The sequence below is a fragment of the Prenolepis imparis genome, unplaced genomic scaffold (assembly GCF_030444845.1).
Source record: "Prenolepis imparis isolate NDT839.2.m4 unplaced genomic scaffold, iyPreImpa1.0 SCAF_6, whole genome shotgun sequence".
Classification (NCBI taxonomy): Eukaryota; Metazoa; Arthropoda; class Insecta; order Hymenoptera; family Formicidae; genus Prenolepis; species Prenolepis imparis.
The window spans coordinates 12,627,475-12,654,424 of NW_028141164.1; the positions used below are offsets into that span (position 1 = coordinate 12,627,475).

At 29.8% G+C, this 26,950-nt stretch overlaps 5 protein-coding genes across 7 annotated transcripts in view; 2 read left to right on the forward strand and 3 right to left on the reverse strand.

The window, feature by feature from the left end:
- The window catches only part of For (cGMP-dependent protein kinase for), a 57,422-nt gene extending 52,189 nt beyond the window's left edge, over positions 1–5,233 (reverse strand). Inside the window, exon 1 of the mRNA XM_083040814.1 lies at positions 4,472–5,233. Within this exon, the coding sequence (XP_082896940.1) occupies positions 4,472–5,016 (545 nt within the window). The 5' untranslated portion in view covers positions 5,017–5,233. The remainder of the gene's footprint in view (positions 1–4,471) is intronic.
- Positions 5,234–6,858: 1,625 nt separating this feature from the next.
- On the reverse strand, positions 6,859–10,602 carry LOC145937244 (protein TAPT1 homolog). The gene is made up of 7 exons (XM_083040181.1): positions 10,208–10,602; positions 9,481–9,635; positions 9,278–9,375; positions 8,790–9,124; positions 8,466–8,563; positions 8,117–8,332; positions 6,859–7,611 (listed from the first exon to the last, which is right to left on the reverse strand). Exons 1-7 carry the CDS (start codon positions 10,404–10,406, stop codon positions 7,027–7,029), a joined length of 1,686 nt encoding a protein of 561 aa, XP_082896307.1. The 5' UTR covers positions 10,407–10,602; the 3' UTR covers positions 6,859–7,026.
- Positions 10,603–11,286: 684 nt separating this feature from the next.
- On the forward strand, positions 11,287–15,434 carry L(2)41ab (lethal (2) 41Ab; the record flags this gene model as incomplete). The annotated part of the gene is given in 8 exon segments (XM_083040019.1): positions 11,287–11,544; positions 11,866–12,488; positions 12,760–13,003; positions 13,298–13,708; positions 13,840–14,361; positions 14,571–14,861; positions 14,941–15,099; positions 15,207–15,434. Coding segments are annotated over 8 exon segments (2,736 nt in total), but the record flags the coding sequence as incomplete, so codon positions are not given.
- On the reverse strand, positions 15,405–17,480 carry Urod (uroporphyrinogen decarboxylase). Of its 2 annotated transcripts, XM_083040018.1 has the most exons (7): positions 17,456–17,480; positions 16,947–17,320; positions 16,681–16,839; positions 16,393–16,554; positions 16,079–16,216; positions 15,804–15,977; positions 15,405–15,693 (listed from the first exon to the last, which is right to left on the reverse strand). In XM_083040018.1, the coding sequence occupies exons 2-7, from the start codon at positions 17,241–17,243 to the stop codon at positions 15,553–15,555; spliced, it is 1,071 nt and encodes a 356-aa protein (XP_082896144.1). In that variant the 5' UTR covers positions 17,244–17,320; positions 17,456–17,480; the 3' UTR covers positions 15,405–15,552. The 2 variants fall into 2 exon arrangements, with proteins under 2 accessions (XP_082896144.1, XP_082896143.1); XM_083040017.1 differs by lacking the exon at positions 17,456–17,480 and having other exon boundaries at positions 16,947–17,434.
- Positions 17,481–17,663: 183 nt separating this feature from the next.
- On the forward strand, positions 17,664–22,153 carry LOC145937253 (uncharacterized). Of its 2 annotated transcripts, none has more exons than XM_083040188.1 (9): positions 17,664–17,781; positions 18,173–18,359; positions 18,482–18,688; positions 18,843–19,014; positions 19,099–19,447; positions 19,531–19,980; positions 20,068–20,317; positions 20,509–20,840; positions 20,995–22,153. In XM_083040188.1, exons 2-9 carry the CDS (start codon positions 18,216–18,218, stop codon positions 21,146–21,148), a joined length of 2,058 nt encoding a protein of 685 aa, XP_082896314.1. In that variant the 5' UTR covers positions 17,664–17,781; positions 18,173–18,215; the 3' UTR covers positions 21,149–22,153. The 2 variants fall into 2 exon arrangements, with proteins under 2 accessions (XP_082896314.1, XP_082896315.1); XM_083040189.1 differs by having other exon boundaries at positions 17,749–17,898.
- The last annotated feature ends 4,797 nt before the right edge of the window (positions 22,154–26,950 follow it).

Consider the following 26,950-nt stretch of genomic DNA (forward strand, 5'->3'; position numbering starts at 1 on the left):
ATAGATCAATGTAATGCCGCCTAATTTTTATTTTTTAGCATTATAATTTCTTTACTATTCTCGATAAATAAATTTTATCAAATAAAAGTGCGCATAATATATTTAAAATTCCTTTTTTTTTTTTTTTTTGCGAAACCTTAAATTCCATTTAATTAATAATAAAAATAATGAGCTTTTCTCACAATGTAAAAAGTATTAAAGTTCATTTCAAATTTACTATATAGCAACTTTTTTCCAAATGTCCAGATTATGAAAGATGCGTGTGATAAATTTTAATTATTTGAAAAAAAGTCATCGCGTGCAAAAATCAAAATAATTCTTTTATTAAATAGCAGTCGCGATAAATTCATAAATTTTATGTATATCTAGGGGAAAAGACCGGAGTCCGCGGAGGACATTAAATGTCAGCTCCGAGTTTCTCGTCGAGAAGAAAACATATAACTGATCTCTCTTCCACTTTTTCTTCATGCCGCAACCTGTATGGAGAGGTCTGCTGCCTTCGAACACGTGGAATGCAAATAATCCCCGCCGAGCATTTAGCGCCGACTTATGATTAAATATTCGCGTCGCGTGTATTAATACTTAAGCACCTACGTGCGTATTAAATCGCGTGTATGTACACCTGACAAATGAAACAGATTGAATACGGACGTCAATAAATCGAACATAATCGAATGAGTGCGAACATTGAGAGCACGAAGTCAACGCAAAAATCGTGGAATTATTTTTTATCTTCTTCTTCTATTCTCATTGTACACTGTAAAAAAATTTAGTAAATTTACGCAAATAATAGGTGTAAAAATTACATGATTAGTCTTGTAAATATAAGAAATCATGTAATTATACAGAAATTATGTAATTCCACAAAATTATGTAGATGTCTTTTATTATGTAAATATATCTTCTTTTATATGGAAACTTACGAAATAATATGATATTTTAAAGATTTTATGTAATTATCTAAATTTTTGTAATATTACTCAATACAACAGTAATATTCTATATATCGTGTTTAATAATATGTATAATAATAATATGTTTAATTATATATTGTGTTTAATAATATGTTTAATAATACAATTATAAAAAATATTTTTACATTATCGTTTTATAATTTTACATACATATTGTAAATTTATTTTTGCAATCAGCTTAATTACAAATGAAGAAATTAATTTTACTTGTATATACTGCAAATTTACAAACGCGTGGAAATTTACAACTATTATAGTGGGTCTTAAAATTACCCACTATAATAGTTGTAATTTTACACAAAATTTTTTTACAGTGTACATATTAGAATTCTTTAGAAAAATTAAAAAATCCACAAATTATGGCAGAAACAGCAACAGACATTAGTTAATATTCATTGCTGTCCATTAATATTGTTTTTTCTGTCCTTTTACTGTTTACATCGTGCATCTTGTAATTCTTGTAATTGCTAATATGTTTTTATGAATTACGAGGGGTGTCTCACTCATCAAAAATTTGTACATGTATTGCGAATTATCGAGAATTCGAAGTAATTCCATGTAATGCGCCGTATAATTCTAAAGAATGCGTGTAATTAATGTTAATTCTTTTTTAAAAATAAAATACAATATTTAAATATTAGTACTGTTTAATTTAGTAAGAAAAATGTAATTAGAATGATTTTAAGAAGAAATGTTAAGAAAAATAAATTTATGAGATATTGTAAATCATATATAATTTAAAATCAATATTTTTTAAAAATTAATATTGCAAATATTTAGTTGAAACACAATAAATTAAAATATTATATTATAATAAAGATATAACAAAAAGTTACGTGTTCCCAATTATAAGTTTTAAAAAATGTCTTGTTTTAAATTTCGTGATTAAAAAATTCAGAAATTTTTAAAAATCAAAAAACAATTTTTAATAAAAATTTCTTTTATATAAACTTGAGCACACAAAATACAAATAAAATTAGATTAAATCTGAACAAATTAAATATCAAATATTAATGATTTCATAAATTATAATATTTAGAAAAATATATATTAAAAAAACGTCATAACAACATCATTTTTACTTTTTAAGACGTTTTAATCTTGTCTGGGTTATTATTGTTTTATGCTTGTAAATCAATGTTCCAGAAAAAATGTACATGTATTGCGACAGTGAGACACCTCTCGATGAATTATATATTGTATGTCGAGAGTGTTAATTTGAAATAATAAAAAAAAAATTATAATATAATTATAAAATCGGTAAAAGCCTTAAGTAGTTAATAATTAAAAATTAAAGAATTTTGACGTATTTGCGCTTTAACAAATAAACCGCACACAAGATTTCATTCTTCAATTATTTTAAAATTTACTTTAAAAATAACTTTGACAAATTTTTAATTTGAGAAGCTCAATAATAAATATATTTAATTGTAATAATATGTATGTTTAATATTATGTTGAATTAATTCAAAATTATAAAAAAAAAATAATAATACGAAATTGACGAATCAATCTAATAATTAAAAATTAAAGAATTTTGACGTATCTCAAGTTTTAGCAAATAAAAGTCACAATAAATTTCATTCTTCAGTTATATTTCTAAATGCACTTTAAAAATAATTTTGACAAATTGTTAATTTGAGAGCTTTAATAATAAAAATATTTAATCGTGGCAATAAAATAGCATAAAATGACGTCCATTTACCTCTAAATTCTAAATTATTGAAGATGCGATTAATCGAAAATCGGCTATTTGAGAGTAAAAATAGATAGCTTTGATGTGTTTAGCAAATAATTTCGTAAAGGAAAAAGACATTCGAAAACAAATATAAATGATTAAGTATGTGTGTTGTGTAATTTAAGTTGTACGAGTGACGAATAAAGGTATTTAAAAAAGATGATCTCAATGCCGGTGAGTTCAATCATTGACAAAGGTCACTTTTGCATACTCGTACGATGAAGGAGAATTTGGCAAAATTATATCATAACTTTTCGATCATTAATTAATGCGAGAAACTTGTCGAAATCATTTAAATTTTGACTTTGTATAAATCTAATTACAGACCACGATTTGATATTATAATTAATAAAATGTATTTTTCTGTAATATATAATAATAAAGTAACGCACTTCATATTTTTGTCTCTTAAAATCGGCGAAAGAAAATGTACATTTTGCGCACCCTATATATTATACATTTTTTCTTACAATAAACATACAAGAATTAAGACGACAAATCTCTTTCTTCTTAAAAGAGAGAAATTGGAGCTTATATAAAAGAGAATAAAAAATCTTCTTAATATTAATATAATAATAATAATAATAATAATATTAAATAATAATAATTATACAATAATATTAAATATTATAATCTTCCTTGCATTTTCTATGAAATGTGCTACTTTTTTATCGTCTCACCGCGCGTGAATTTATGTTTCTATATTTTTTACGCTTGATATAACTTTCTAAAAATATATTTCGTGAGGAAAGAGAGCGACGCGACGTTCGGTATGTTTTTTCTCAAGAGAATGTGTAATATATAAGAGCGCATATGTGTGCGCTATCATATTTTGTCTCGCACTGTACACATTATCGCTGACTATTGACGGTGCGTATAATTTTTCCTTCCAGTCGATCGCGCTCCATTTTACACGTGCGTGTCAAAATGGAGAAACGTCATATATTATTATAAGCGCGGGTTTAAAAATATCCGTTTAATGCGGGAAATCGTCGGAGGGCCGACAAGGTCGCAGCGCAAGGTGCGCGCGAAGAAGAGGGGGGGGCGAAGAGGGGGAGGGGGGGATAAAAAAAGGAGAACGGAGTATACATATACATATACAGGGTGATCTATAACGAGTGTAAAAAATTTCGACAGCCTGTTCGGTCGTTTCAAATAAAAAAAAAATGTTCTATATTTCAATTAATTATATAGAACTACGAGAGATCAAAGTTTGATTAATGCAGTAATAAATAGTAGATTTAATATCTGTTCACATTATATTCAAAAACAAAATATTCTATTTATAAATTAATAATTATTATTGGAAAATAATATTTATTATATATATTTATATTTATTATATATATTATTGTTTATTATACGTATAATAATAATTATTATTATATAATAATTATGATTAATATTTATCATAAATATTATTAATATATAATTATCATTAATATTATCAGAAATACTATAAAATATAATTAATATATAAATAATAATCAATAATTGATGTAAAATATTATCTTTAATATAATTATCGTTAATATTATCAAAAATATATTATAAAAAATGATCATTATTATTACATAAAAACTATTAGAAAATAGCCAATTTAAATAAAACATTTTTAACTCGAAATGACCTCCAGAACGAGCTGTCAAAATGTTTTCCTCGTTGTAGATCACCCTATAGATACATCTACATACGTGAGAGAGAAAATATATGCGTGCGCGCAAAAATACGGAGAAAAACAGAGGCGCATGGTACCAACCTGTCGCTCTTGTCGACGACCGCGAGAGGCGCGAGCTCCTGGAGCGGGGGCTCCGCGGAGATGCCCTGGGCGCGATCGCGGGTCCGCGGCTTGGTCGGCGTGAGCGGAGGCGCGGTGCTGAACGGCAGGACGCTGAGGAACTTGTCGAGGTGGCTGCGCAGCTCCTGGATCTCGGCGTCGCGGAAGCAGACAACCGCCTCGAGCTCGGCGATACGCTCGTCCTTGGCTCGGAGCAGTTCCTGGAGCTCCCTCAGGGTACCCATGGCGGCGATCGCGGCAACACCACCACCACCACCACCACCTCCCGGGGCGGCGCCGCCGACGTGTGGCACTTGGGCGACTTGCGTGGTGGTGGCGGTCTGGGGACTGGTGACAGCGGCGACGGCGACGGCGACGTCCCGCGTCGGCGGCTGCGACGAGGCGGCTGCGTCCTCCTCGTCGGCGAGCCGCTGCTGCGTCGACGAGAAGCACAGCGAGTCGAAGCACACGCGCATAGACACGCAGGCGTCGCCGATGGGCACTCGGTACTTTGTACTTTTGTCCATTCAACTTGTTCGATGATGCACGAGAGAGAGAGAGAGAGAGAGAATAACTCTTGCGATGTGTATAACGCGGAGCAACGCGACGTCGGGGACGTCGTCGGTCGTTACTATCGCGCGAATTCGCGTGATTCGCGCTCCCGAAGAGCGGAGGACCGACGTCCTCCGCCACCTCCACGCTGTCGTACCGAACTCGACGGGAGAGCGAGAGATACTGCGAAGTGGGAGGGAGAAGGACGGAGCGAGAGAGGGAGCGAGAGAAGGAGACGGCGGAGTGGGGGGAGGAAGGCGCGCGCCGGTCCGAACGTGGTCGTGACGTAACGAGATTCTGGAATCGACTAGATTCGTTCTGCATACTCTATGGCGTATATAAGAGCGCGCTCTTCTTGTTCGTTCATCGATAAAAATCATAAGAGAGAGAACTATAGTATAAATTTTAAAATATGTTTTTCTATTTTTTTTCACAAAAGAGGATTATTAAATTTTATTTTGACGATATAGATATAGTTAGAAATATATACGTGTTTTATTTATAAGATTTTGATTTTATTTTTGAATAAAAAAACCTATTTGCTAATAAATATGTTTTGGCGAATATTTTTGAGAAAAGCATTATTTTGCTTTCTTTAACAATTTTTATATCACAAGTTTCTTAAAAAATAAAAATATATTGTTTAAATTTATATCTACCAATAAAATAAGTAATTGTACAAAATTATTTATTCCGATAAAATTAATGTTATTAATATATTATTATTTTTATATAAAAGATAATTATTAAATTTTATCTTAGCAACAACTAATATTACACAGCTATATAAATATGTATGTGTTGCATTTAAACATTTTAAATAAGATTTTGATTTATTTTTAATGAAAAAAACTGCTATTATTTGAAAATAAATATTATTCATAATTCTGAACTTTCTCAAATATTTAATAGTGTTTGTTCTTGAAAAAGATATATTATTTTGTCTTCTTTAACAACTATTTATATAGCAAATTTCTTAAAAAATAAAAAATATTGCTTATGAAAGAAAATCAATTTATAATATCAATGAAAAAAATTGCACAAATTTTTATCGTTAAAATTAACGTTATTGGTCATCAACTTTTGCAGATTTTTTATCTTATTTCGGTTTATAATATTATTAACTTTATATATATTATCTAAATATATGTAATTAAAAATTCTTTAAAGCAATGCTATAAAAAATTTCGTCATTCTCAAATAAACTTTATGGATAGAGAACTTTGATACAGCCAATCATTAGTCATCAAATTGTAATAATGCATAATGCACAAGGTCCAAAGCAAAATTGAATACACATACAAATTGAATAAACATACAGTTATATATAATTATATAATTTACATAGGGTCGATTGTTCCAACTTCTTGGTAAGTTTTACCCGACAGGTAGCATATTTTCGTCTCTTTTCAGATAAGTTCTAAAAAAGAGACGAAGATATGCTACCTGTCGGGTAAAACTTATCAAGAAGTTGGAACAACCGGCTCATAATTATATAACTGTTATTAAATTAGTTATATAATTATATACAGTTTTATATATATAAAATTTTGTATTACCAAGTTTTTTTTAATTTAAAGAGTAGTTGAACATTATTCTTAAAAATATATAAAATATTTATAAAAGATATTTGCTTTCAATATCCTTCAGAAAAAATTCCAATTCAAAATAATTAAAGAATTTAAACAGAAATACTTGCTTGCTTTGCTAGATGAAACACTCCGTGTGATATATGTAGTTATGAAGAAACAATTTAAAACATATTCCACATAAATTTGCACGTAAAACTGCATATCCCTGGCAATTAAACCTGCGAATAAACAATAACCAAAAATTTATTATCCTTACATAGGTACATTATATAAATATTACTGCAAAAAATTCATATAGTATCTGTGCATGTGTATATATGTACAACGGAAAATATGTACAATTCATAAATAAAAAAAAAAGAACCATCGCACTTTAATCCCGCTAAAGACTTGTCATTGTGGAAGAAGGGGTTCGCTTCCTGTCCTTAACACGGTCGTTTTCGCGGCACCTGTGAACTCGTCAGCGTTGCACTGAAGTTTCTCAATTTTATGCGTCTCTTCCGTATTTAGAAATACCTCGTCTAAACAGACGTTGTTCAAGCTGACGGCGCTGTTTGACAAGATAGCCGTTCCAAGATTTGGATTCTTCATGTCAGCACTGTTAGCACGTTTATGCGACGGAGATTTCGAGCTTACGTTATTTTTTTCGGTCTGCGTGTGCGATATTATGTCGCACGCTTTACCGAGAATGATTAAACTATTTAGTATACGAAGAGCCATCAGTATAAGATACGCCAGCAGTAGAAGTATGATGTTAGCGGGTCTCGCGGATGGCGTGAGGGTTGTACACAGAACACGAGCCATGGCGACTCCCAGGGGAAGAGGTATAAAGCCCATTCGCCGCGCGACTAAATCCGAGGGATCCGAGACCGCTGTCTCCCGACGTGTCTGCGTCATATCATAGGCCAAACTCACGGTATAATCCCTGTAGACGGTTGAAGGCAACTCGTTGAAACGCGTAATGAACGCGTGTTTCACCTTCGCAGACATACAATGTGAGATTAGCGTAGGCAGGAATGATTCATATGATCAAATACAGCTTGCAGATATTTCAGGCCTAATTATAGCGATATTATAACGTATATAAACAGACAAAGGAGTCTCGATTAATAATGTGCGTAAAATTCCTTATTAAAGTACATATTAAGACTTGAACAATTTAACCGTAAGAATAATCAAGTTCGATTACCAATACAGGCTAAATCCTATCCGATATTGCTCGATATAATATAATAATATAAATACAAATTAAGATATTGAAAAGAGCTAAAAAAAATTACTAATTGATGTGCTTAAGATGTTCTAAAGGAAGGCCCAGAACATTCAAAATAAGTCTAAAGGAATTTTGTTGTACCTAATATCTATATCTGGTTCTCTTATTAGTTCTCTTCATGCTTAAATTTGTATCATATGATAATTTAGATACGTAAGAGTCTATATATATTTTCGATTTATTAATTATAATAATATAATTTATACAAACCCAGTCAACAAGAACTTCTGCGAGCAACAGCATCACACAATCTGGCAGTAACACGGCGAAACGATCGCTGTGCCATGCGTATTCCTTCATTGTTTGTAGAGTCACTGCAAGGAGCAGCATAGTTAGGTGAAATCTTTCCCTGACATCAGCGCAAGATAATTGGAACAAGTTGTTCTTGTCAAACTTCTTGAACACAGAACCCTTCAGTTCTACAAACTGAAAAATTTCACATATTTTTAGATTCCTTTATACTTTGTATATACTATATTTTATTTATTTATTTAAATTTGCTATATTTTATTGTTGGATACTAGAAAAAACTGCTTCACACTTTTCGTGATGTACTTACATTGTTGGACATCATAATTGTCAGAAGGGCTTTGTTACTGCTGTTGATCGCTACATTTAATGTCGTTGCTTGGAATAATACCAATATGCTATGAAATACTTTATGAGAATGCAGTCAAGGTACATACATATGCATCTTGTTCTTAAACGACTTAAAAATCATTATTGCGGATCAAATTGATTATTAATATAATTATATACATATATAATATATATATATTATATAATTATATATTTATATATAAAATAATATATTTATATATAAAATAATATATATAAAATATACATATATATATAAAATTATGTAATTGTATGTAAAGGATACACACATAAATGAAGGCGAACAAAAGATGTGGTAATGTACCCAAATGTTGCGTACGAGTGGAACGCGAACGCGGTTCTGTGGCTGTCCAAAGTAGAGCGTCTATAGCGTCCTGGCCGAAAGCACTGAAAAGACGATCTCCTACCTCCAGCATATTATAAAATATGTATAACTTTATGACCGACTGACTCTTAACCAGATGATACATCATGGAGGTGTCCACTTTCCAGGTGGCTGCCCAGCAACCTACCACAACGATCCCTTTCAATAAATCGCACACCTCAGCTGGGCTTAAATACATCTTTGTATCTTGCGCACGAACTCTTTCGTCCTTGCCCCTGTGAAATGGGATTAAGTGAAAATTTTTGAATAAACAAATATATATTAAATTATATTTGAATTATATTTTAAATTCTAAATTAAATTTAATTATATTTTAAATTCTTAACGTTAAATTCTTAGTGATATAATTCATCGATTCCTTCAAATACCTTAAGCAATGTTGTAAGGGTCTCGTAATCACTGCCCATAGAGCCATTGCAATTCTTAACGGTAAAAATGTATACACGAAGAGAAAGGAATCCGCACACTGTAACAATAAAAATAGTAATATAAAGTAATGGAATATAAATTATGCTAAAAATATAATTTTATCATTTTATTCTTGCAATGGCGAAATGTAATATCGTTATACCTGAAGAAAACCATATGCCATAAAGTTCTCCACCTCTCTAGGAATTTTTATAAATGAATAAATCTTCTCCCTTCTGGCAGAGAATTTCTCCTCATCGTGTTCCAGCTGATAATCCCTTGTTAATTCTGTCCTTAAAAATTGCATGAACGACACTTCTGAAATATTAAAAATGTATTTAATTCAATCAAGCTATACACAAAAGTAAAGCATTATTTGTAGAAATTCCATATTTATAATAAAAGTAGTTCTATATAATAAATTCCCAGCATATTTCTAACATGATTAATTAATAATAATTTATTAAAAGTTAATAATAAACAAATTCCTAATATAATAATTGGATAGATGATGTAATGCGACATATCTTATATCAAAATCATCCGTCAAACGTGAAACTTATGTATAATTCCTAGCGTATTCCTAATATAATTATTAACCATTTATTAAAAATAAATAATAAATAATAAATAAATAACATAATAATTGGATAGATAACGTAACGCGACATATCTTAAATTAAAATCATCTGTCATGCATGAGAACTCTTGTTTCACATTTTTGCGGATAAATCTTGCAAAATTCGATGACGTATCTGTACAGATGACTAATCTATCGTATTTACATTTCATAATACATAATTTATCATGCTAGTTTTTTCTGCAGATATCCTGCGAAGCAAATTCCGACAATCATGCACATATATATATATGTGTATATATATATATACTTGGTTTTTTCCTCGTATCTGGCCCGCCTGATAATTGCGACCTGTAGCGCGGCGGATCAACATTTTCCACCCGTTGTTTATTGTTGGATGACACATGATTTTTCGACTTGTCAGCAGCGCAAAACCTGATGGTCCTCTTCTGGTCCGAGCAGCCGCTCTGCTCCAAATCCCCATCGGGGATGACGTTCTGCATCTGCATCGCTCTCTCCCTAATAATATACTTCAAACAATAAGGAACACCACCGATACGAAATGCATTCTCTTCGCGAACTTTCTACTCTCCCTGTGTATTATTTTCATTCAGACATAACCGCGTCTCGTTTCTCTCGTATATGCGCGACTCTATCGTGCCTCGTTCCGGACGTTCCGGACACAACTGTCATCGTAACACGTTTATGAATTTTAGATTATATTGACGGTCAGTATAAACAACAGTCGATAATATTGTTAATCAGAAGGGAATTTTAATTATCAACTGTCGATAAAATAGAAATAATTTTATTAATATAATTGTCAACAAAATATTATATAATATAGAAAATTTATTTTATATACATATATGTGTGTATGATCGATTTTTTTATTAAAAATATATTATAAATATTATTATTAAAAATATATTATAAATATATTAAATGTGATTAAAAATAATATTTAATATTATTAAAAATATATTATAATTAAATATTTTATTAAAAATAATATCTGTACATATACATATGTATATATATTTAATTATATATATATTTTTCATTATTATTTAGGAACAAACTCGGGGATATATCAGAGATATACTTAATTATATTTAACTACATGTAATATAATATTTTTCATTAAAGTTAAATCAACTCGATGATCTGTTAAAATAAATTTAAATAAATTTTAAAAAATTAATAAAAAATAAACTTATATATTGATTACGTATAGTAATAATTTCATGATGATGTCATGATACTTGCTTAGTTACGAATCTGATTTGAATCAACAACAGTTTAGCATGCAGACCGGTGTTGAAAGCGAGTAGTTTCTGTGTATGTTTTTTCAGAAAAAAGTTTTTTTCTTTTTTATAAAATATTGTGCGATACAGATAAAATTCCACGATGGATCCATCAATCGAAAGCAACGCTGTATCTCTCGATAATGAATTTAAAGCTGACAGCATAGAACGATCAGGGACTAAATTCAGAAAAAAATTATGGATAGACAACTCAAAGTCATCTTTGAATGTGTCAAACGTTCTAGATCCAGATGACTCTTTGATGAAGAAATTCCAGAATGCTCTGCAAGAACATCTTGTCCGTATTGACAATAAGTTGAGCAGCGAGATATTAGATCTTGTAAGAATTTTTTACTCTCTTTTCCACACACAAATTTAGAAAAAATTTTAATAAAAATAAATAAAACGTGCAAACATATATTATTATTATATATCATTATATATAATATATATTATATATATCATATAATTATTATATATTATATATATAATATAAATACACACATATATATATATATATATATTTATTTATATATAATTGTCAATATAATTAAATAATATAAATATATTAATATTAAAATATAAATATTAATTAATAATATATAATTATATATATTATACATACTTATTCATTGAATAATTAGCTGCAAATATTTCGCAGGATGCTAAAATAAAATCTATAGAAAAAGAACACGAAGCAGAGAGCTTACGATTGTATAACTCCCAGCAAGAAACAGCACAGCAGCAAATGACAATAGAGAAGTATCAAAGCATGATAACGAATATAATTTTATTGCGTGAGCAAAAAGATACTCAAGTAAGGGAAGCAAGAGACGTACGTAAAGTAACCCATGCAAAATTGCTGGACGAAAAAACGAAGGAGAAGAATCTCGGGCAGGAATTGGAGCAGCTTGCGATTTTGCAAACGCAATTTACGGAGTGGCAGAAGGAACTCGAGAGCGACTTGGCTGTCTCTAGACAAGTGTCTAAGAAGGACAAGACGGTTCAACGAGATCTAATTGCGCGGAAGCAACAGAAGGACTTTATAATATTTCGATTGATGGAGGAGATCTGGAAGATCAAGAACGAGATAGCCAATTTGGATGCGCAGTTGCAGTTGAAGAATAAGGAGAGGATCGAGATCAATCAGATGATCGCCGACGTCAACGCCGACCTGGAAGCCTTGCATAAGCAACACATGAATTTGTGCAACGCCTGGAATTCCGTCGTACTTAATATCACTAAGCGGAATAAGGTTTACGAGCAATTAAACGCGGAGCGCGAGTACGTAAATATTTAAGGGATCTTTGAATGAGTGGATTTGATAACGGATGAGATAGTATCATGATCAAATCACATTTATATATAATATATTTAAATAAAGAGATAATCGCGAAACTTCCCAAGTAGCAAACTGAAGTCATTAAACGTTAAAATGACCGTCATTTTGCCGTCTAATGACGTCACTGGCGTCAAAATGACGTACGCTTGCTACTTGGGTTCTATTCTCGTTAAATGAGGGAAGATTCAAAAGGGGTTTAATATATCTTTTCAGAAAAATATGCGACTCCTTCACCACATTGCATACAGAGATAGAGAAATTGAAGAAAGAGACGCAGAAGGAAGCGGAGAATAACGAGAATTTGACCTCGTTGCATGTACGAATAAGAGACAATATACAGATTAATTCAAAGCTGATGGAAGTGGAAAATGACAAACTTAATAATTTGCAATCTGAATTAGTAAAAATGGCAAAATTCAGTGAGCACGAACAACATGAATTCGACTTGATTAATAATGTACGTTAAATTTAGTTTTTTGCATATTTATTACGAATTATCATATTAATATATAGAAATATAATAATTATATTATTAAAAATACAATAATTATAATTAATATATATTAATATTAAAATATATATTAATATTAATATTAATAATATAAATAATAAAATAACAAATAATATAATAATATAAATAATGTATTAATATTAATATATTATATAATATATTTATATAATATATTATATAATATATATTTTAAATGCGATTATATATTATTATCCAGTTAACGAAAATTTCACATTTTAGGAATGGCAATATTTGCTGCACGAAGAAGAAGAAATCGATAAAGAATTTGCCAAATTTTTGAACAAGCAAAACGAGTTGGAAAATACAATATATAGCAAGCTGGAGGAAAAAGTTGCGCATGATAAAGCGGCGCGATACTTGAATAAATTATTAGTGGATTCTAAAGAGAGAATACAAGAACAAGAATTGTCATTGATGGAGACAGAAAATTCGTACGGCAAAAAATTATTGGAATTGGAACAGCTCAATGCTTACATATCTCATGAAAAGGTGGAATTAGAGGAACTTTCGCAAAGTAACGACGCGAAAGGGAAAGAAACAGATGAGATTCAGAAAGAAATCAAGAAACACGATGCGACAATCGAGAGGAAACAAATAAAAATTGCCACCTTGAATAAAACCATTGAGGAGGTAATATTAAATATATTATGATAATTAAAGATAAAATTACTAAATTCTTATATTTAAAAATATTTAAATATTTAGAAAAATATGAAAATGTTAAACTCTCTTTACTTTTAATAATAATCTTTTTTTTACAGATATTATCACACACTGGCGGCGAAGAAGTGAATCCGCTCGACATGAAAATAATGACTCTGGAAAAAAATATAGAAGAAATACAGCAGGATAATAAAAAGTCACAGCAATTCTGGATCCGACAAGAGGGACACATGATCACGTTGAGCCAACAAAGGGATCTACAGCTGCAGGAACTCAATCTTCTTAATAAAGAAATTATGATTATGGATCAAAAGAATTTGAAACTGGAGCATACCCTGGAAATGCTCGATAAGGAAGACTCGAATATGCAGAGAGTGTTAAATCTATTGCAACAAAGATTGGTGCAGATGAATGCGCAATTAGTTATACAAAAAGGACTGAAAGAGGAGCTGGAGGACAAAAATTCTATTATGAAGAACGAGGGTGTACAGTCTCTCGAGGATGCAGAATTAAATCTAATAAAGATGCAGAGTGATTTAAAGCAATTATATGAAGAAAAGGCGCTTTTGAAGGACAATCTAGATGCTGTGCAACAAGAAAGTTTATCGTGGGAGAAAAAAGTACAATTTTAAACATATAATTATATTATAATATAAATTATATATATATAAATATAATTATAATTATATACATACATATATATTATAATATATAATCACACGATAGAGCAGAAGAAAAACATTTGCCACAATTATGTCAATTTATAATATTTAATTTACTTGAAGCAAACAAGCTTAATATCATCATTTAATTTATTTTACATTTTCAGGTGCAGTTGATGCAAGAAACGACGAAGAAGATGAAAGATGAACGAACTAATGGCGGGGATATCGCCCTGATGAAGAGCGAAATTCACAAAATGGAAATGCGTCTGTCACATTTGCGCAGGATACAGGAAAAATTGATCCACGATATGGAGTTTTGCGTCGCGCGGAGAGACATTATATTGGACAAAGTTATGAGCAAGTTCAAGAAAGATCCAAAAGGACAACACAATCAGAAAGTTATCTTCTGCAAACGCCTCGCCGATCAGAAATTGAAGATAAAACAAATCGCAAAGGTAATCAACTTGCGTCAAAATTGACTGACAAGTGAAATAAATCGTTTCTTCTTGATATTTTTTCTGATATCTATTACAGGAAACAAAGAAAGTTGAAAATAAAATATTCGAGCGAGAATGTCAAATAAAAGATACGCTGGACAAATGTAACGAATTGCAAACAGCAGTAAAAATGATAGAAGACGTTATCCCAAATGTGGATCAAAAGATAATGCAAATAGAAGCTTTTAAATATCACGTATGTTATTGTGAATTATTTTCTTTAATTTTATGAATTTGAAATTACTATATTTGTGTTTAGAAAAACATTATTATAATTAGACAAATTTTCTGTTACTTTTGCAGAATTTGCAAGCGTTAGTTTTCAAACAACGAAAAGCTAAAATGCTTCAAGACATTAAAAGCGGTAGATACAAGATGCTTTTTAAGAGCGAAGCAGCAATAAGCGAAGAATTCCAAAACGAACAGATTCTTCACGGTTATTTGAAACACGTAATGGAACGAACGAGCCAAGACTTCCCTTTATTGAAAAATAATATTCAAAAAATATTTTTGACATTAGAAATATTATAAGATCCCAGTTAATATGTAAAAAAACGATGCAACGTTATTTAATAACGCAATAATTGTAACGACTTATACAAATGCATAATGCATGTAAAAAATCTGTATTATAAAAGATATATTATACTTATGCAGAATGTACACCTTTGATAAAAGCTTCCATGGATGGAATGGGAGTATCTGGTAAAATACCATGACCCAAATTAGCAATATATCGAGTTTTACCAAAATTTGACACCATTTTGTGTGCACGATCAACAATTTGATCCTAAAATTAATTATGAATATATTTCATATATTCTTATAAATATCTTTGTATCATGAATTATCACTAATCGGTACAATTTTTGTTAATCTTAAAGAAAATATCCAACATACCTGAGAAGAATACATTGCGCAAGGATCCATGTTACCTTGCAATGTAACATCAGGTCCGAGCTGTTTCCTGACTTCAACAGGATTTACAGTCCAATCAAGGCCTATAACTTCGTAACTTTTATCCTTAGCGAGAATTTTTAAAGAATTCATAGTCGCACCTTTCGGGAAAGCGATCTATAAAAACGGGTTCAAAGTTTATTTTACATCTATGCAAAGGCAATTTGTACAGAATAATCATGTAATAAATATGTACAGAATAATTATGTAATAAATACCATAGGCACTTCCGGAATATTTGCTTCCTTCAATTGCTTTCGTACACGTTCGCTTATTTGTTTCAGATATTTAAAAGAATAAGTTGTGAACAATGCGTCATCCAAATAGTCCCCGTTGCTTTCGAATACTTGAAGTAACTTGAAAAAAACAATATATAATGTTATTCTTTTAATTTATATTTTTATTGTATATGCTACATATATAAATATGTTATTGTATGTATCACAAAAGAATTCTCTTTTTACAAAAGAATTCTCTTTTTACAAAAGAATCCTTTAAATGTTTATCAAATTATACTTTTGAATATATATACCTGAGCACCAGCCTTTACTTGCATTACTAAATAATCCACAATAACATCTGTAATCATCTGTAACACTTTATGAGAGTCCTCTGGATACTTGTACAACCAAGACCTTGCTTTGGCCATCGTGGAACTACCTCCCCCTTGAATCATGTAACCCATCAAAGTCCACTAAAAATAAAAATTAATATACAAGTTGTACGATACTGTGAAAATCCACAACGTGTACATCCTCTACAGCAAAATAATTCTTTTAATAATAATTTTGTATATTTTTCTAGATATGAAAGTACTTGCAGGTGCTCCAGTGAAGCCTATCAACGGCACTCTTCCATCTAACTTGTGCCGAGTCAATGTTATAGCCTCTCCGACATATTTGAGGGCCTCCTCTACATTTGGTCGAGCCAGTCTCGCCAGATCAGCAGGATCCGCTAAGGGTTGAGGCAAGACCGGACCCTAACAGACACTTTTCATTTTATAGAGAACAAATAGAAGTGAATACAATGTTACGTTACTTATACTTGTTGCTTTTCAAACATAATTTGAGGAGATTTTTCACTTACTATCCCCGCTACCATCTCGACTTTCAAGCCCATCGCCTGAGGGATCACCAGAATATCCGAGAATATTATACTGGCGTCCAGATCGAAACGCTCTATAGGTTGCAGGGTCACCTGGCAGGCCAGTTCCGGGGTTTGACAAACGGCGAAGAAGTCGTGCTGGGCCCGGACTTCCTGAAACTCCGGAAGATACCTCCCGGCCTGCCTCATGACCCAAACCGGGACCCTGTCGACCGGTTCTCCTCGGGCCGCCCTTAGGACACGATCGTTTTTCAAGGGTGGAAAGTTGTGCTCGATCATCCTGACAATCCCCTCTCCGTTCGGTTCCAAAATATATCCTCTTTATATCGCACAATTTTTTTTTTTTATAAAAAATCCTGCATATATCGTAATATTAATATTGTAGAATTTATACAATAATTTATACAATTAGAAGAATATTTTAATTGTTAGACAAAAATACACGATTCTCTGGCAGTGTTTTGGCACCTACTTACAATACGGAGACTCACCTATCGGGTTCCCTATTGTTGCCATCCCGCGCGACGTCTTACGTCATACTTGTCACGTGGTCACGTGGTCGCGCGCGGAGCCATCTGTCATTCGCTCCACGTGGTCACGTGGTCACGTGGTCGCGCGCGGAGCCGTCTGTCATTCGCTCCACGTGGTCACGTGACAGATTGCGCGCCAATCGGGGGAAAACAATTTCTCTCCCCCGATTGGTCGATCTGACGTAGACGCAGTTTAGAGGAAAACAGCTGATTCGGAATAGAGGAAAATATAAAATAAAGGAGTGACTCGAGGAGGACAAAAGAAGAGGAAAGAGATAAGGAAAAAGGTATTTTGTGTTTACTCTAATCGGTGCTCGCCAAGTGCGATTTTTATTATACGTTGTCATCTTGCGATACTCAAGATACTCGATCAGCTGGAATTCAAAAACAAAAACGTTTCTCCGGTGTGTTTATTCTCCGCTAAGAATTTATGTAAAAAAAAAAAAAAAAAAAAAGAACGGTATTCTAAGGATTTCGTAATCGAGAATATTTATCTCCTTGATGTATGTCATTTGAAAAATTCGACGGAATCTACTTAAATCGCGAGAGCTGTCAGATATGCAAGCGTTATTGTCGCTATTTTTGGCACGTGTTCAATAAAATGTATTTTGTGCTGTGACTCAATGAGTATGAATTTTCGTACTTTGGTGCATTAATTTGCGTTGGTATTTCGATCAGATTTTGCTTCGAGCCACAATTCTCTCTCTACGAGGCAGAAACGATGGATGATGTAAATATCAATGAAATATGCCTTCATTTGAAGGAGGTAGAAGTGGAGACAGATGGAGACGAGTGGATTAAATTGAATTGGATTAATAAACAGAATGGTGATGATGAAACTTCGCAATCCTCGGACGCACAGAAGGTGAGAATTTTAATTTTGCGCAATAACGTTGATATATATATTAATTTTCCATGCTATATGCACGAGCGAATAATATTTAAATATATGCGAATGAATAAAACACGCTGGATTCTTAATTTTAGGAGGATTTGAATACTGAGACTTCACAGATGAAGGATAGTGATAATAAAGTTTCGTCCATAAATACAGAAGCAGAAGATATATCCGATGGGATTTCTGTCATAACGGAGAGCGACATAGACACTGTTACAAATATTGTTCAACTCGGTCGATTTAATGGTAACACATGTGGGCCTCTGTGGATGCTGGAAACACAAATAAATAAACAGGTACTAAATAATTTATGTACATATGTATATACATATACATATATAGTATATAGCATCTAACTTGTATTTTATTATCCATCTAAGATTATATTTCTTTGTTAATATTTTTCCTATATAATAGAATTTTGTGTATAATTTTTCTTTGTTCATATAGGGAAATATAAGAAATGTTTTCATCGCTTGTATAATTGGTATCGTTATTGGTTTCATTCTTAGCTATTCTTTCATAACTCCTGAAGCCAATTTAAATTCAAATGGGATTAATACTGAAAGTCTTAAGACTGTAAGTCACAATATTATTAATACTTGCAAAACATTGACAGAAGGTAAAATAAAAAGTTTTTTTTTTAAGACCTTAAAGTAAATTTTTAATTTATTGCTTACATCTTAATCAGGTTTCTCGTTTTCAGTAAAAACTATGCTAAATGAAATTAAAGCACGTACTGTAGTTGACAAGAAAATTATGGAGCACTTTATAGGGCAGCTTTTTAAGATAGATTCTGCGAATAAAATGAATGACAAGCCTACTGTTACATCGGAATCTTTCAATTTTGATCAATATTCATTGGATCAAGTGTCTCAACTCCAAATGTCTCTACATGTATTATCATCATTAGCATTTATTTATGATAACAACAGTTCTTTAAAAAATGAAATAAGTGAGACACTGGATATTGTGAACAGTACAAAGTCATTTTATGAAAACTTAATATTATTTAATAACAATACACAAAACGAGTACAATTCTCTTGCCTTAAAGTGAGTATAATAAAATGCAGTTCTCTTATTTCTAAATTATAAATTGTTTTCGTATATATTTTAATTATTATGTTTTATCTTAGGATTTTGCAACATGACGGTGACAAAATAGATATTACTTCTAAGTTACTTCTCTCTAACTTAGTCGAAAAAATAAGCAAGGTAACATTAAATGTGTACAGTAAATATACTAAACAAAGATACAAATTGATTAAGAAATTATGTGATTTGAAAAATGTATTGCCTGATGATAAATTCTTGAAACGATTAACCGAGAATAATGAGCTTTTCAAAAATTATGACAAATCTTGTTTCTCAAATTATTCATCAAAAAAATTGAATACAAAAACTATTGAAAAAAGAAACACAAAGATAAAAAATGTAAAGGAGCGGAGCAAGAAAGCTGATAATGCAGCGGTTCATGCAAGATACGATAAAGAGGATGGCCAGAAAATTTATGATGACGATGGAAAGAGTTCTTCAAAGAAGGAAAGCACTAAGAGATTGAATGAACAAAATTATACTATTCCAAAGTAAGTAATAATCTCACTCTTTTATTCCCTTCTATTATAAATTATTATTATGTTATTATTGTGTATTTATTTTATTTTCTATACCAGGTTTTTCCAAAACGGCAGTGATAAAATATACAATACTTCTCAGCTACTTTTCTCAGACTCGATAGAAAAAATGAACATGGAAACGTTAAATAAGCATACATGTACTAAATGTAATGAAGCAACACAAACAGATGAAATGTCAAAGGATAATTTTGATGATATTTTAATACAATGGAAAGACACGTCTCCAACCAACTATTGTTCAAGATCTAATATCGAAGATTTACCCACATTGTCCACCACATCAAGCGTAAGTCATAGATCTATATTAAATTGTTGATTTCTTCAGATTTAAAGTTAAAAAAAAGAAATTTTGATATATAAAAATAATATAAAAAATAGTAAATATATATACATATGTACAGAGAGATTTAAAAAGATATTATACAGCAATGCAGTTTCATACAAGTTACCTAAATACAAATTGTAAATTCTTTTCAGTGTGAAACAGAGAATTGTATTGTTAATTCTAACAATAAACATGATGCAAATAAAGAATCTGTATCGGATTATAAAAGTTCTGCAAAAGTTTCGTTTGAAAAGAGTAAACCAAAGCAAAAAGAGTATTCCAAATCAAGTGATTCTACTAAAAAGATCTACAAAAATGATAATAAAAATATTAAAGGAAAAAAGAAGATGCTCTCTCAGAATGAAATGAAGAATTGTATGTCAGAGAACAATAATTATCATAAACGGTCTTCGTTTAACAGCCGCGTAATAAAGCAAGATGACCAGGATTATGTAAATATGGATTGGCAGAGCGATAATGAAAGGTATTAATTTAAGAAAAAAATAAGATATAAGAAACAAATAATATAGATATAAATTTCTGAAAATACACTCATTATGCTTTAAGTATAGCTTTTCTAGTGCGCTCATATATATATACAAAATATCTTTAACAAATAATATTCTTCATTTTCACAGATTTGATATGCATAAGAAGCAACGACAAGATGCCGCTTCGGATTGGTATTTTCAACGAGTATATTCTCGTAGAAATGCGCGAAAACATGCGGAAGATTTATATCAACGGAATACCAAGCAGTTTTGGAAAAGACGTCGATGTACATACTATTGAGATACAGACATAAATGGATTTATAAATGTATGGGATATTTTTCCATGCAAGTTTTTATATGATGTTCTATATAGCAGCCTGAGATGTTAAATATTTTTTAAATATACGCGGAATATCTAAATGATAACCAGAATATCTAGATATCTATATAATTGCAAATATTTATTTGTTATTTTATATTTTATAAAGATATCTGTGTGTAATCTGATAGATAGAGAAATTCTAGATCAAAGAATTTTAGCATTTTAAAGGAAAAAAGAAAAACCTACCACATGTCATGCTTCATCAAAGAGATAAAATTTTATAGAAATACTGATAAGAATAAGATGCACTTGATGTACATGTGATAAGATGGTTATATAATCAGTATCACTTGCGTGTCACAGTATTAACATTTTTATCGTAATGTGTGATATTTTGCATCTAAATAGTTATAATTTTATATCTCGTTAATTTGTAAATCTCATTTAGCAGTAAGACATTATAAAAATATAACATAGATAATATAGACAAAACTTTATAGATTTAATTTTGCAATGTGACATAACTTGTGCGCATCAAGAAATTTTAATCATGACAATGATGCTGTGATTTATACCAAGTGGTAGTCGGTAAGAAAATATACGGAAAATATATTGAACGATTATATTAATTATATATATTATTAATTAATTATATATATTAATTATATATTATACATATATATAATATATTTTTAATATATATTATATATATTTATTAATTATATATATATTATTAATTAATTTTACTGCGTGTAATTTTATATACGGTGCTCTCTCAAAGCGATTTTTCTTTGCGATAAAGTTATTTTAAGCAAAGCCGCGCCTAGATAGTCGGTTGCCAGTGTGTAAAAAATAGATTTTTCAGCTTATAAGATATGTATAGATAAATAAAAAGATAAATAGAATATACATTTTCATAATAAATATTTATTTAATTATAATTACTGTAATAGTTTGTACAAAAATAAAAACTCAAACATAAGTAGCCTGTTTTTTTTTAAAGAATATATGTGTGTATTCAAAATATAAAGTATAACAAGAAATATAAAATTATTATTTGTAGTATTATTTACAGCAAAAGTAAAATACAAAAATAATATTATGTATACAAATATTGTATATAAAAATAAAAGTTATAAATATTATATATAAAAATAAAAGTAATAAAGATGTAAAAATTAAATGAATGGAACTTTTTAATGTGTTATAGAAAATAATCAGAAAATAACATGATTAGAATAAGTATTTAATTACATGTGATATGGTACATATCACATATATATTAAATGAGAGAAAATACTTTTGACGAACTTTTTACAATGTACAAATCCAATTATATCCTAGTTAATTTGAATTCAGGTAACAAGCTTGGATTAAATTTTATATAAATTATTGTATCTCAAAAAAATTAAATTATTCAAATTTTTTATGCGAAAATTAATTTTTTAATTTACAAAAAATATATAATCATTAATTATATGTGTTTTGGAAAACATACATATACATCTAGAGATATAGATCGATGCTTTATTTATAATATATATAGATTTACAATAATCAATTGTAAAATGTATTAAAATCATATTATTTTAATAATTTTTGTATAACATATAAATACAGTATTTATTGTTCGCGCGTTTGCAAAGTCATAGTGTTTAGAGATATATCGCAAGAGAGTATCGATCGCGAGTATCTATCGATCTTCGCGCGTTACGTTTCCCGCCATAACCAACGTGAAGCTTCTGACGTCATTTCGGAGTCGATATCGAGACGTCGCGTCGCGGCAGGAGCGAAAAAGATTAATTCTGAATCGCAACACATTTAATTGGTGAGTAAGTCATTGAAATCATATATTATAATCATTTTTCGATTGCGAATCATGTATATCCGGCATTTAGCGACGTGCGAGATATTATATATTGTTTATGCGAGATTATTCGATCGTTTTGTCATTCGCTCGACGATAGTCAATAAGAAAGGTTAACGGACGCTTGGTTTTCGAGAAGCATGGGCAGGGTGGCCACAATATATATAGTCATGAAAATATTCATGACTTTTATAGACACGAATGCTTGTTTTACAGATCAATGTAACTGACGACGAACTGAGAGAAGAGGAGATCTGGAAAAGACTCGAACGCCAGCGAAGCTTTAGATCTAGAGTGAGTATTTATTATTTATTTATTAGTTACCCCCTCCCCCCATTAAATTAAAATTTATTACTTATATTAAATATTTATTACTTATATTAAATCAAAATTTATAAAATTATTTAATTATTTTTTTATTATTGTACGCATGGAAAACAAAATCTAATACAATAATAGACCTTGGGCGGCGTCTCCAAGGTCAAGTGAAGGTAAGAATAAATTTTTTAAATGGAAACCCATATTTTTTATTATAACATCTTTTTCTACTAATTAATTTGAACAACTTTTATCTGAAGCATTTTTTTATTTTCTTCAAAATTCATTCTCACCTTCACTTAAGGTTAACCTTCACTAACCTTGGAGACGCCGCCCAAGATCAAATGAATATTACTATGTTATGTCCCCCTCGAAACCCTACAACTTTTGTAGGAAATATTTTTCGATTTAACGCAGTGTTTCTGACAATGAGATATTTGAGTGGATCCTTTAAAATGGGACACCTGATATAATAGACGATACTCACAAATTGAGAGAGGAGGAGGTCTGGGACATCGGGCCCCGGCAAAACAACCTTAAAGTGAGTGTTTATTATTTACTTATTAGTTGCATTAAATCCAAATTTATTAGTTGTATATTAAATCAAGACTTTATAAAATTATTTAATTATTTTCTTATTATTATACGCTTGGAAAATAAAATCTAATACAATAATAATTGTTTGAAAAATTAATTTTCTTGAGCGGTCTACTATAATTTTTATTCTATTTATATGTTACAGATCAACGTAGCTTGCAGTCAACGTTGCTTTGCTGTTTTGCATCGATTGGTGAGAAATAAATTATTATTTATGAGGTAACGATTTTATAATATGAAAATGTAGATTTAGATTGTGTAATAATTATGTAGACTGTAGATTGTAGATAGTTTCGTTACCTCAAAATGAATGGATTGCAAATTACAACAGATTAAGACAAATATTTCAAAAAAATATGTTAAAAATATTGACACAAATATTTTAAAAATTACAAAAACATTTTATAATATATAGTAAATTTAACTTAATTCATTTTATAAAGAACACACTATATAATGATTAATTGTGATTATAAACTGTTTTGTAAATGATTATATATAATTATAATTATTTTTATTATAATTTACTTTAATGTAATTTTAGACTAATATTTTGTAATCCATATTCATTTATATTGATTGTTAACTTTACACTAGTTAAGCGAAGTTATATTAAAATATGAGTTTGAGAAGATATTTTAACGCAACTAAAAGAAACAAATAGTGATAAGAAAATTGTGATAGAAGATTTTTTGATATCTTAGAATTTTTAATGCGAATTATATGTCTTAATTTATTTTATTATATTTTATTTTTTAAATTGACCGGTTACATTATTATCGCCTTGATGAAATAAACACGACAAACTGCGTTAATTACAAACCGCGGATTAATGATAGACAATTGTTTATCGAGCTCTCACGGTCGACGCAACAAAAACGTACGAAATTTCTTTTATAAAATATTTATTCATTAATATCAATATTCATATTAATATTAATATTTATTTATTAAAATATAATGATGTAAAATAAATATATAAAGTATAATATTTATTATAAAGAGGGGAAAAAAAAAGATATTATTAAATACTAAAAGAGTAATTATAAGCACATACGGCGTGTCTGACACGTATAATGACCAAATAAAATTGTGCTCATTGAACAATAAATTGATTTCGACACAAGCATCTAATTGTAAGACATATTCAAATGCCTTGCAAAATTGTTCAAGTGCGGGAGTGTCGTGCAAAGTTTCGCGCGTTTAAGTGCGGGAGTGTCGTTTAAAGTTTAAAGTATCGCGCGTGTAAATTAAAGGATTTGGATTGAGAACGGACAATCTTGATCAATCTGAGAGGAGGAGCAGGCCTAGGAGGCATCGGGCTCTGGCGGAGCAACCTTGGGGTAAATATTTGTATTATTTCTATAATACTTGTTATAAGTCACGCAACATTTAACTTTAAACAAGGAATAATTAGAAAGAAATTATTTTGATATATAAAAGTTTATATGTAAAAAAGTTTATATTAAACAGATAGCCTTTTTACAAAATTTTTAAAGTTATTTAATTATACATTTGTTGATTATTGTACGCATATTTTGAATATAAAATTTAATATAAGATACAATGATAATTTTTAGAAATATCAATTATTTTGAGCGCTGCTATAATTTGAATTCTATTTGTATGTTACAGATCAGCGTAGCTTTGATGCAGTTATAACTTCACTGTTGCGCATCGATTGGTGAGTGAATTATTATTTTATTACGGGGTAACGATTTTTTGTAGAAATTAGATTTAGATTGTAGATTGTAGATTGTAGATTGTAGATCCGTTACCTCAAAATAAATTTTCCTGTATTTTTAAACATGCTCTTTCATTTTTTAAAGAGTTTTAATCATTAACGGCCATAATAATGCTACTAATGATTAAAATTCTTTAGAAAACAACAGAATATGGTTCAAATTATAGGGAAATTCTAATAGAATACACCTTTATTGTTTTGAAAATCAAGCGTGATAAATAGATACATGAAAACATAATTTTTAAGTATCAACCGAGCAACTATGAAATTATGAAAAAAATAATTAACGCTGTCAATGATCAAAACTTGAAAAAAATAACTGAATAAAATGTAGGGAAATTCTAATAAGCCTCCGTTTCGAAAGAATAAAATCTTGAAATACATGTAAACAACCTAACACAACATCTCCAACTAAGAGACCTCATTATGAAAAAATTAAATGATGCTGATAGTGATTAAAACTTTTTAGAAAATACAAGAATATAGTTTAAAATATATGAAAATTATAATAGGATATTTCGTATAAGCATTTCACGAACTTTAAATACACATACAGATATATATATATATATATATATATATATATACATATATAAATAACAATAAATTTTTATAATATTTAAATTCTTCTTATGATGCCTCCTTTGAAGATTGGCGATCTAAATGTTGAAATATTTAAATATTTAAATAATAATATGTTATATATATATATATATATATGTAAATGTGTTTGTGTGTATGTGCGTATACATATATTTTTATTAAGTCACGTAAAAAAAATTTTAAATTAAAAATAATTAAAGACAAATCAATGTATAATTAAAAATGAAAAGATAGTACATTTAGGTGCATTTATCATTTAACAAGCATATTTATATATTTATATTATTATATTATATGTAACAGTCAAATTTATTGTAATATTATATAACATACTTTTTCGTGATTACACAGGTAATAATATAGTTCAATTACTTCATGTTCGCAAAAAAATAAAAAACTTGATGCATGTAGTTATCAAGTCTTTGTAAATGCAGAGGCATCGAATAGTAATGCATCTAAATATACTATATATAATTAAAACAATAAAAGAAATAATATTTATTATATAAAAAAATTATTCTTATAAAAGATAAATATATTCACGTATGCAGAGTTGCAATTTTGTCTTACATCCACTGATTAGAAAAAAATAACTCTCAAAGTACTCTTTCTGTCTATTGATTTGATTGGAGCGAATTTAATATCTTCTT

Excerpts from the sequence above, each read along its gene's own strand:
- LOC145937244 (XM_083040181.1), bottom strand. The coding sequence starts at position 10,406 with ATGCAGATGCAGAACGTCATCCCCGATGGGGATTTGGAGCAGAGCGGC. Across the intron at positions 9,376-9,480 it reads TGGCATATGGTTTTCTTCAG|TGTGCGGATTCCTTTCTCTT; the intron begins GTATAACGATAT and ends TTATTGTTACAG. Across the intron at positions 7,612-8,116 it reads CAGAAGTTCTTGTTGACTGG|GTGAAACACGCGTTCATTAC; the intron begins GTTTGTATAAAT and ends ATGTCTGCGAAG.
- Urod (XM_083040018.1), bottom strand. The coding sequence starts at position 17,243 with ATGATCGAGCACAACTTTCCACCCTTGAAAAACGATCGTGTCCTAAGG. Across the intron at positions 16,555-16,680 it reads TAGGCTTCACTGGAGCACCT|TGGACTTTGATGGGTTACAT; the intron begins GCAAGTACTTTC and ends TTTTATTTTTAG. Across the intron at positions 15,978-16,078 it reads ATATTCCGGAAGTGCCTATG|ATCGCTTTCCCGAAAGGTGC; the intron begins GTATTTATTACA and ends CCGTTTTTATAG.
- LOC145937253 (XM_083040188.1), top strand. The coding sequence starts at position 18,216 with ATGGATGATGTAAATATCAATGAAATATGCCTTCATTTGAAGGAGGTA. Across the intron at positions 18,689-18,842 it reads AAACACAAATAAATAAACAG|GGAAATATAAGAAATGTTTT; the intron begins GTACTAAATAAT and ends TTGTTCATATAG. Across the intron at positions 19,448-19,530 it reads TACAATTCTCTTGCCTTAAA|GATTTTGCAACATGACGGTG; the intron begins GTGAGTATAATA and ends GTTTTATCTTAG.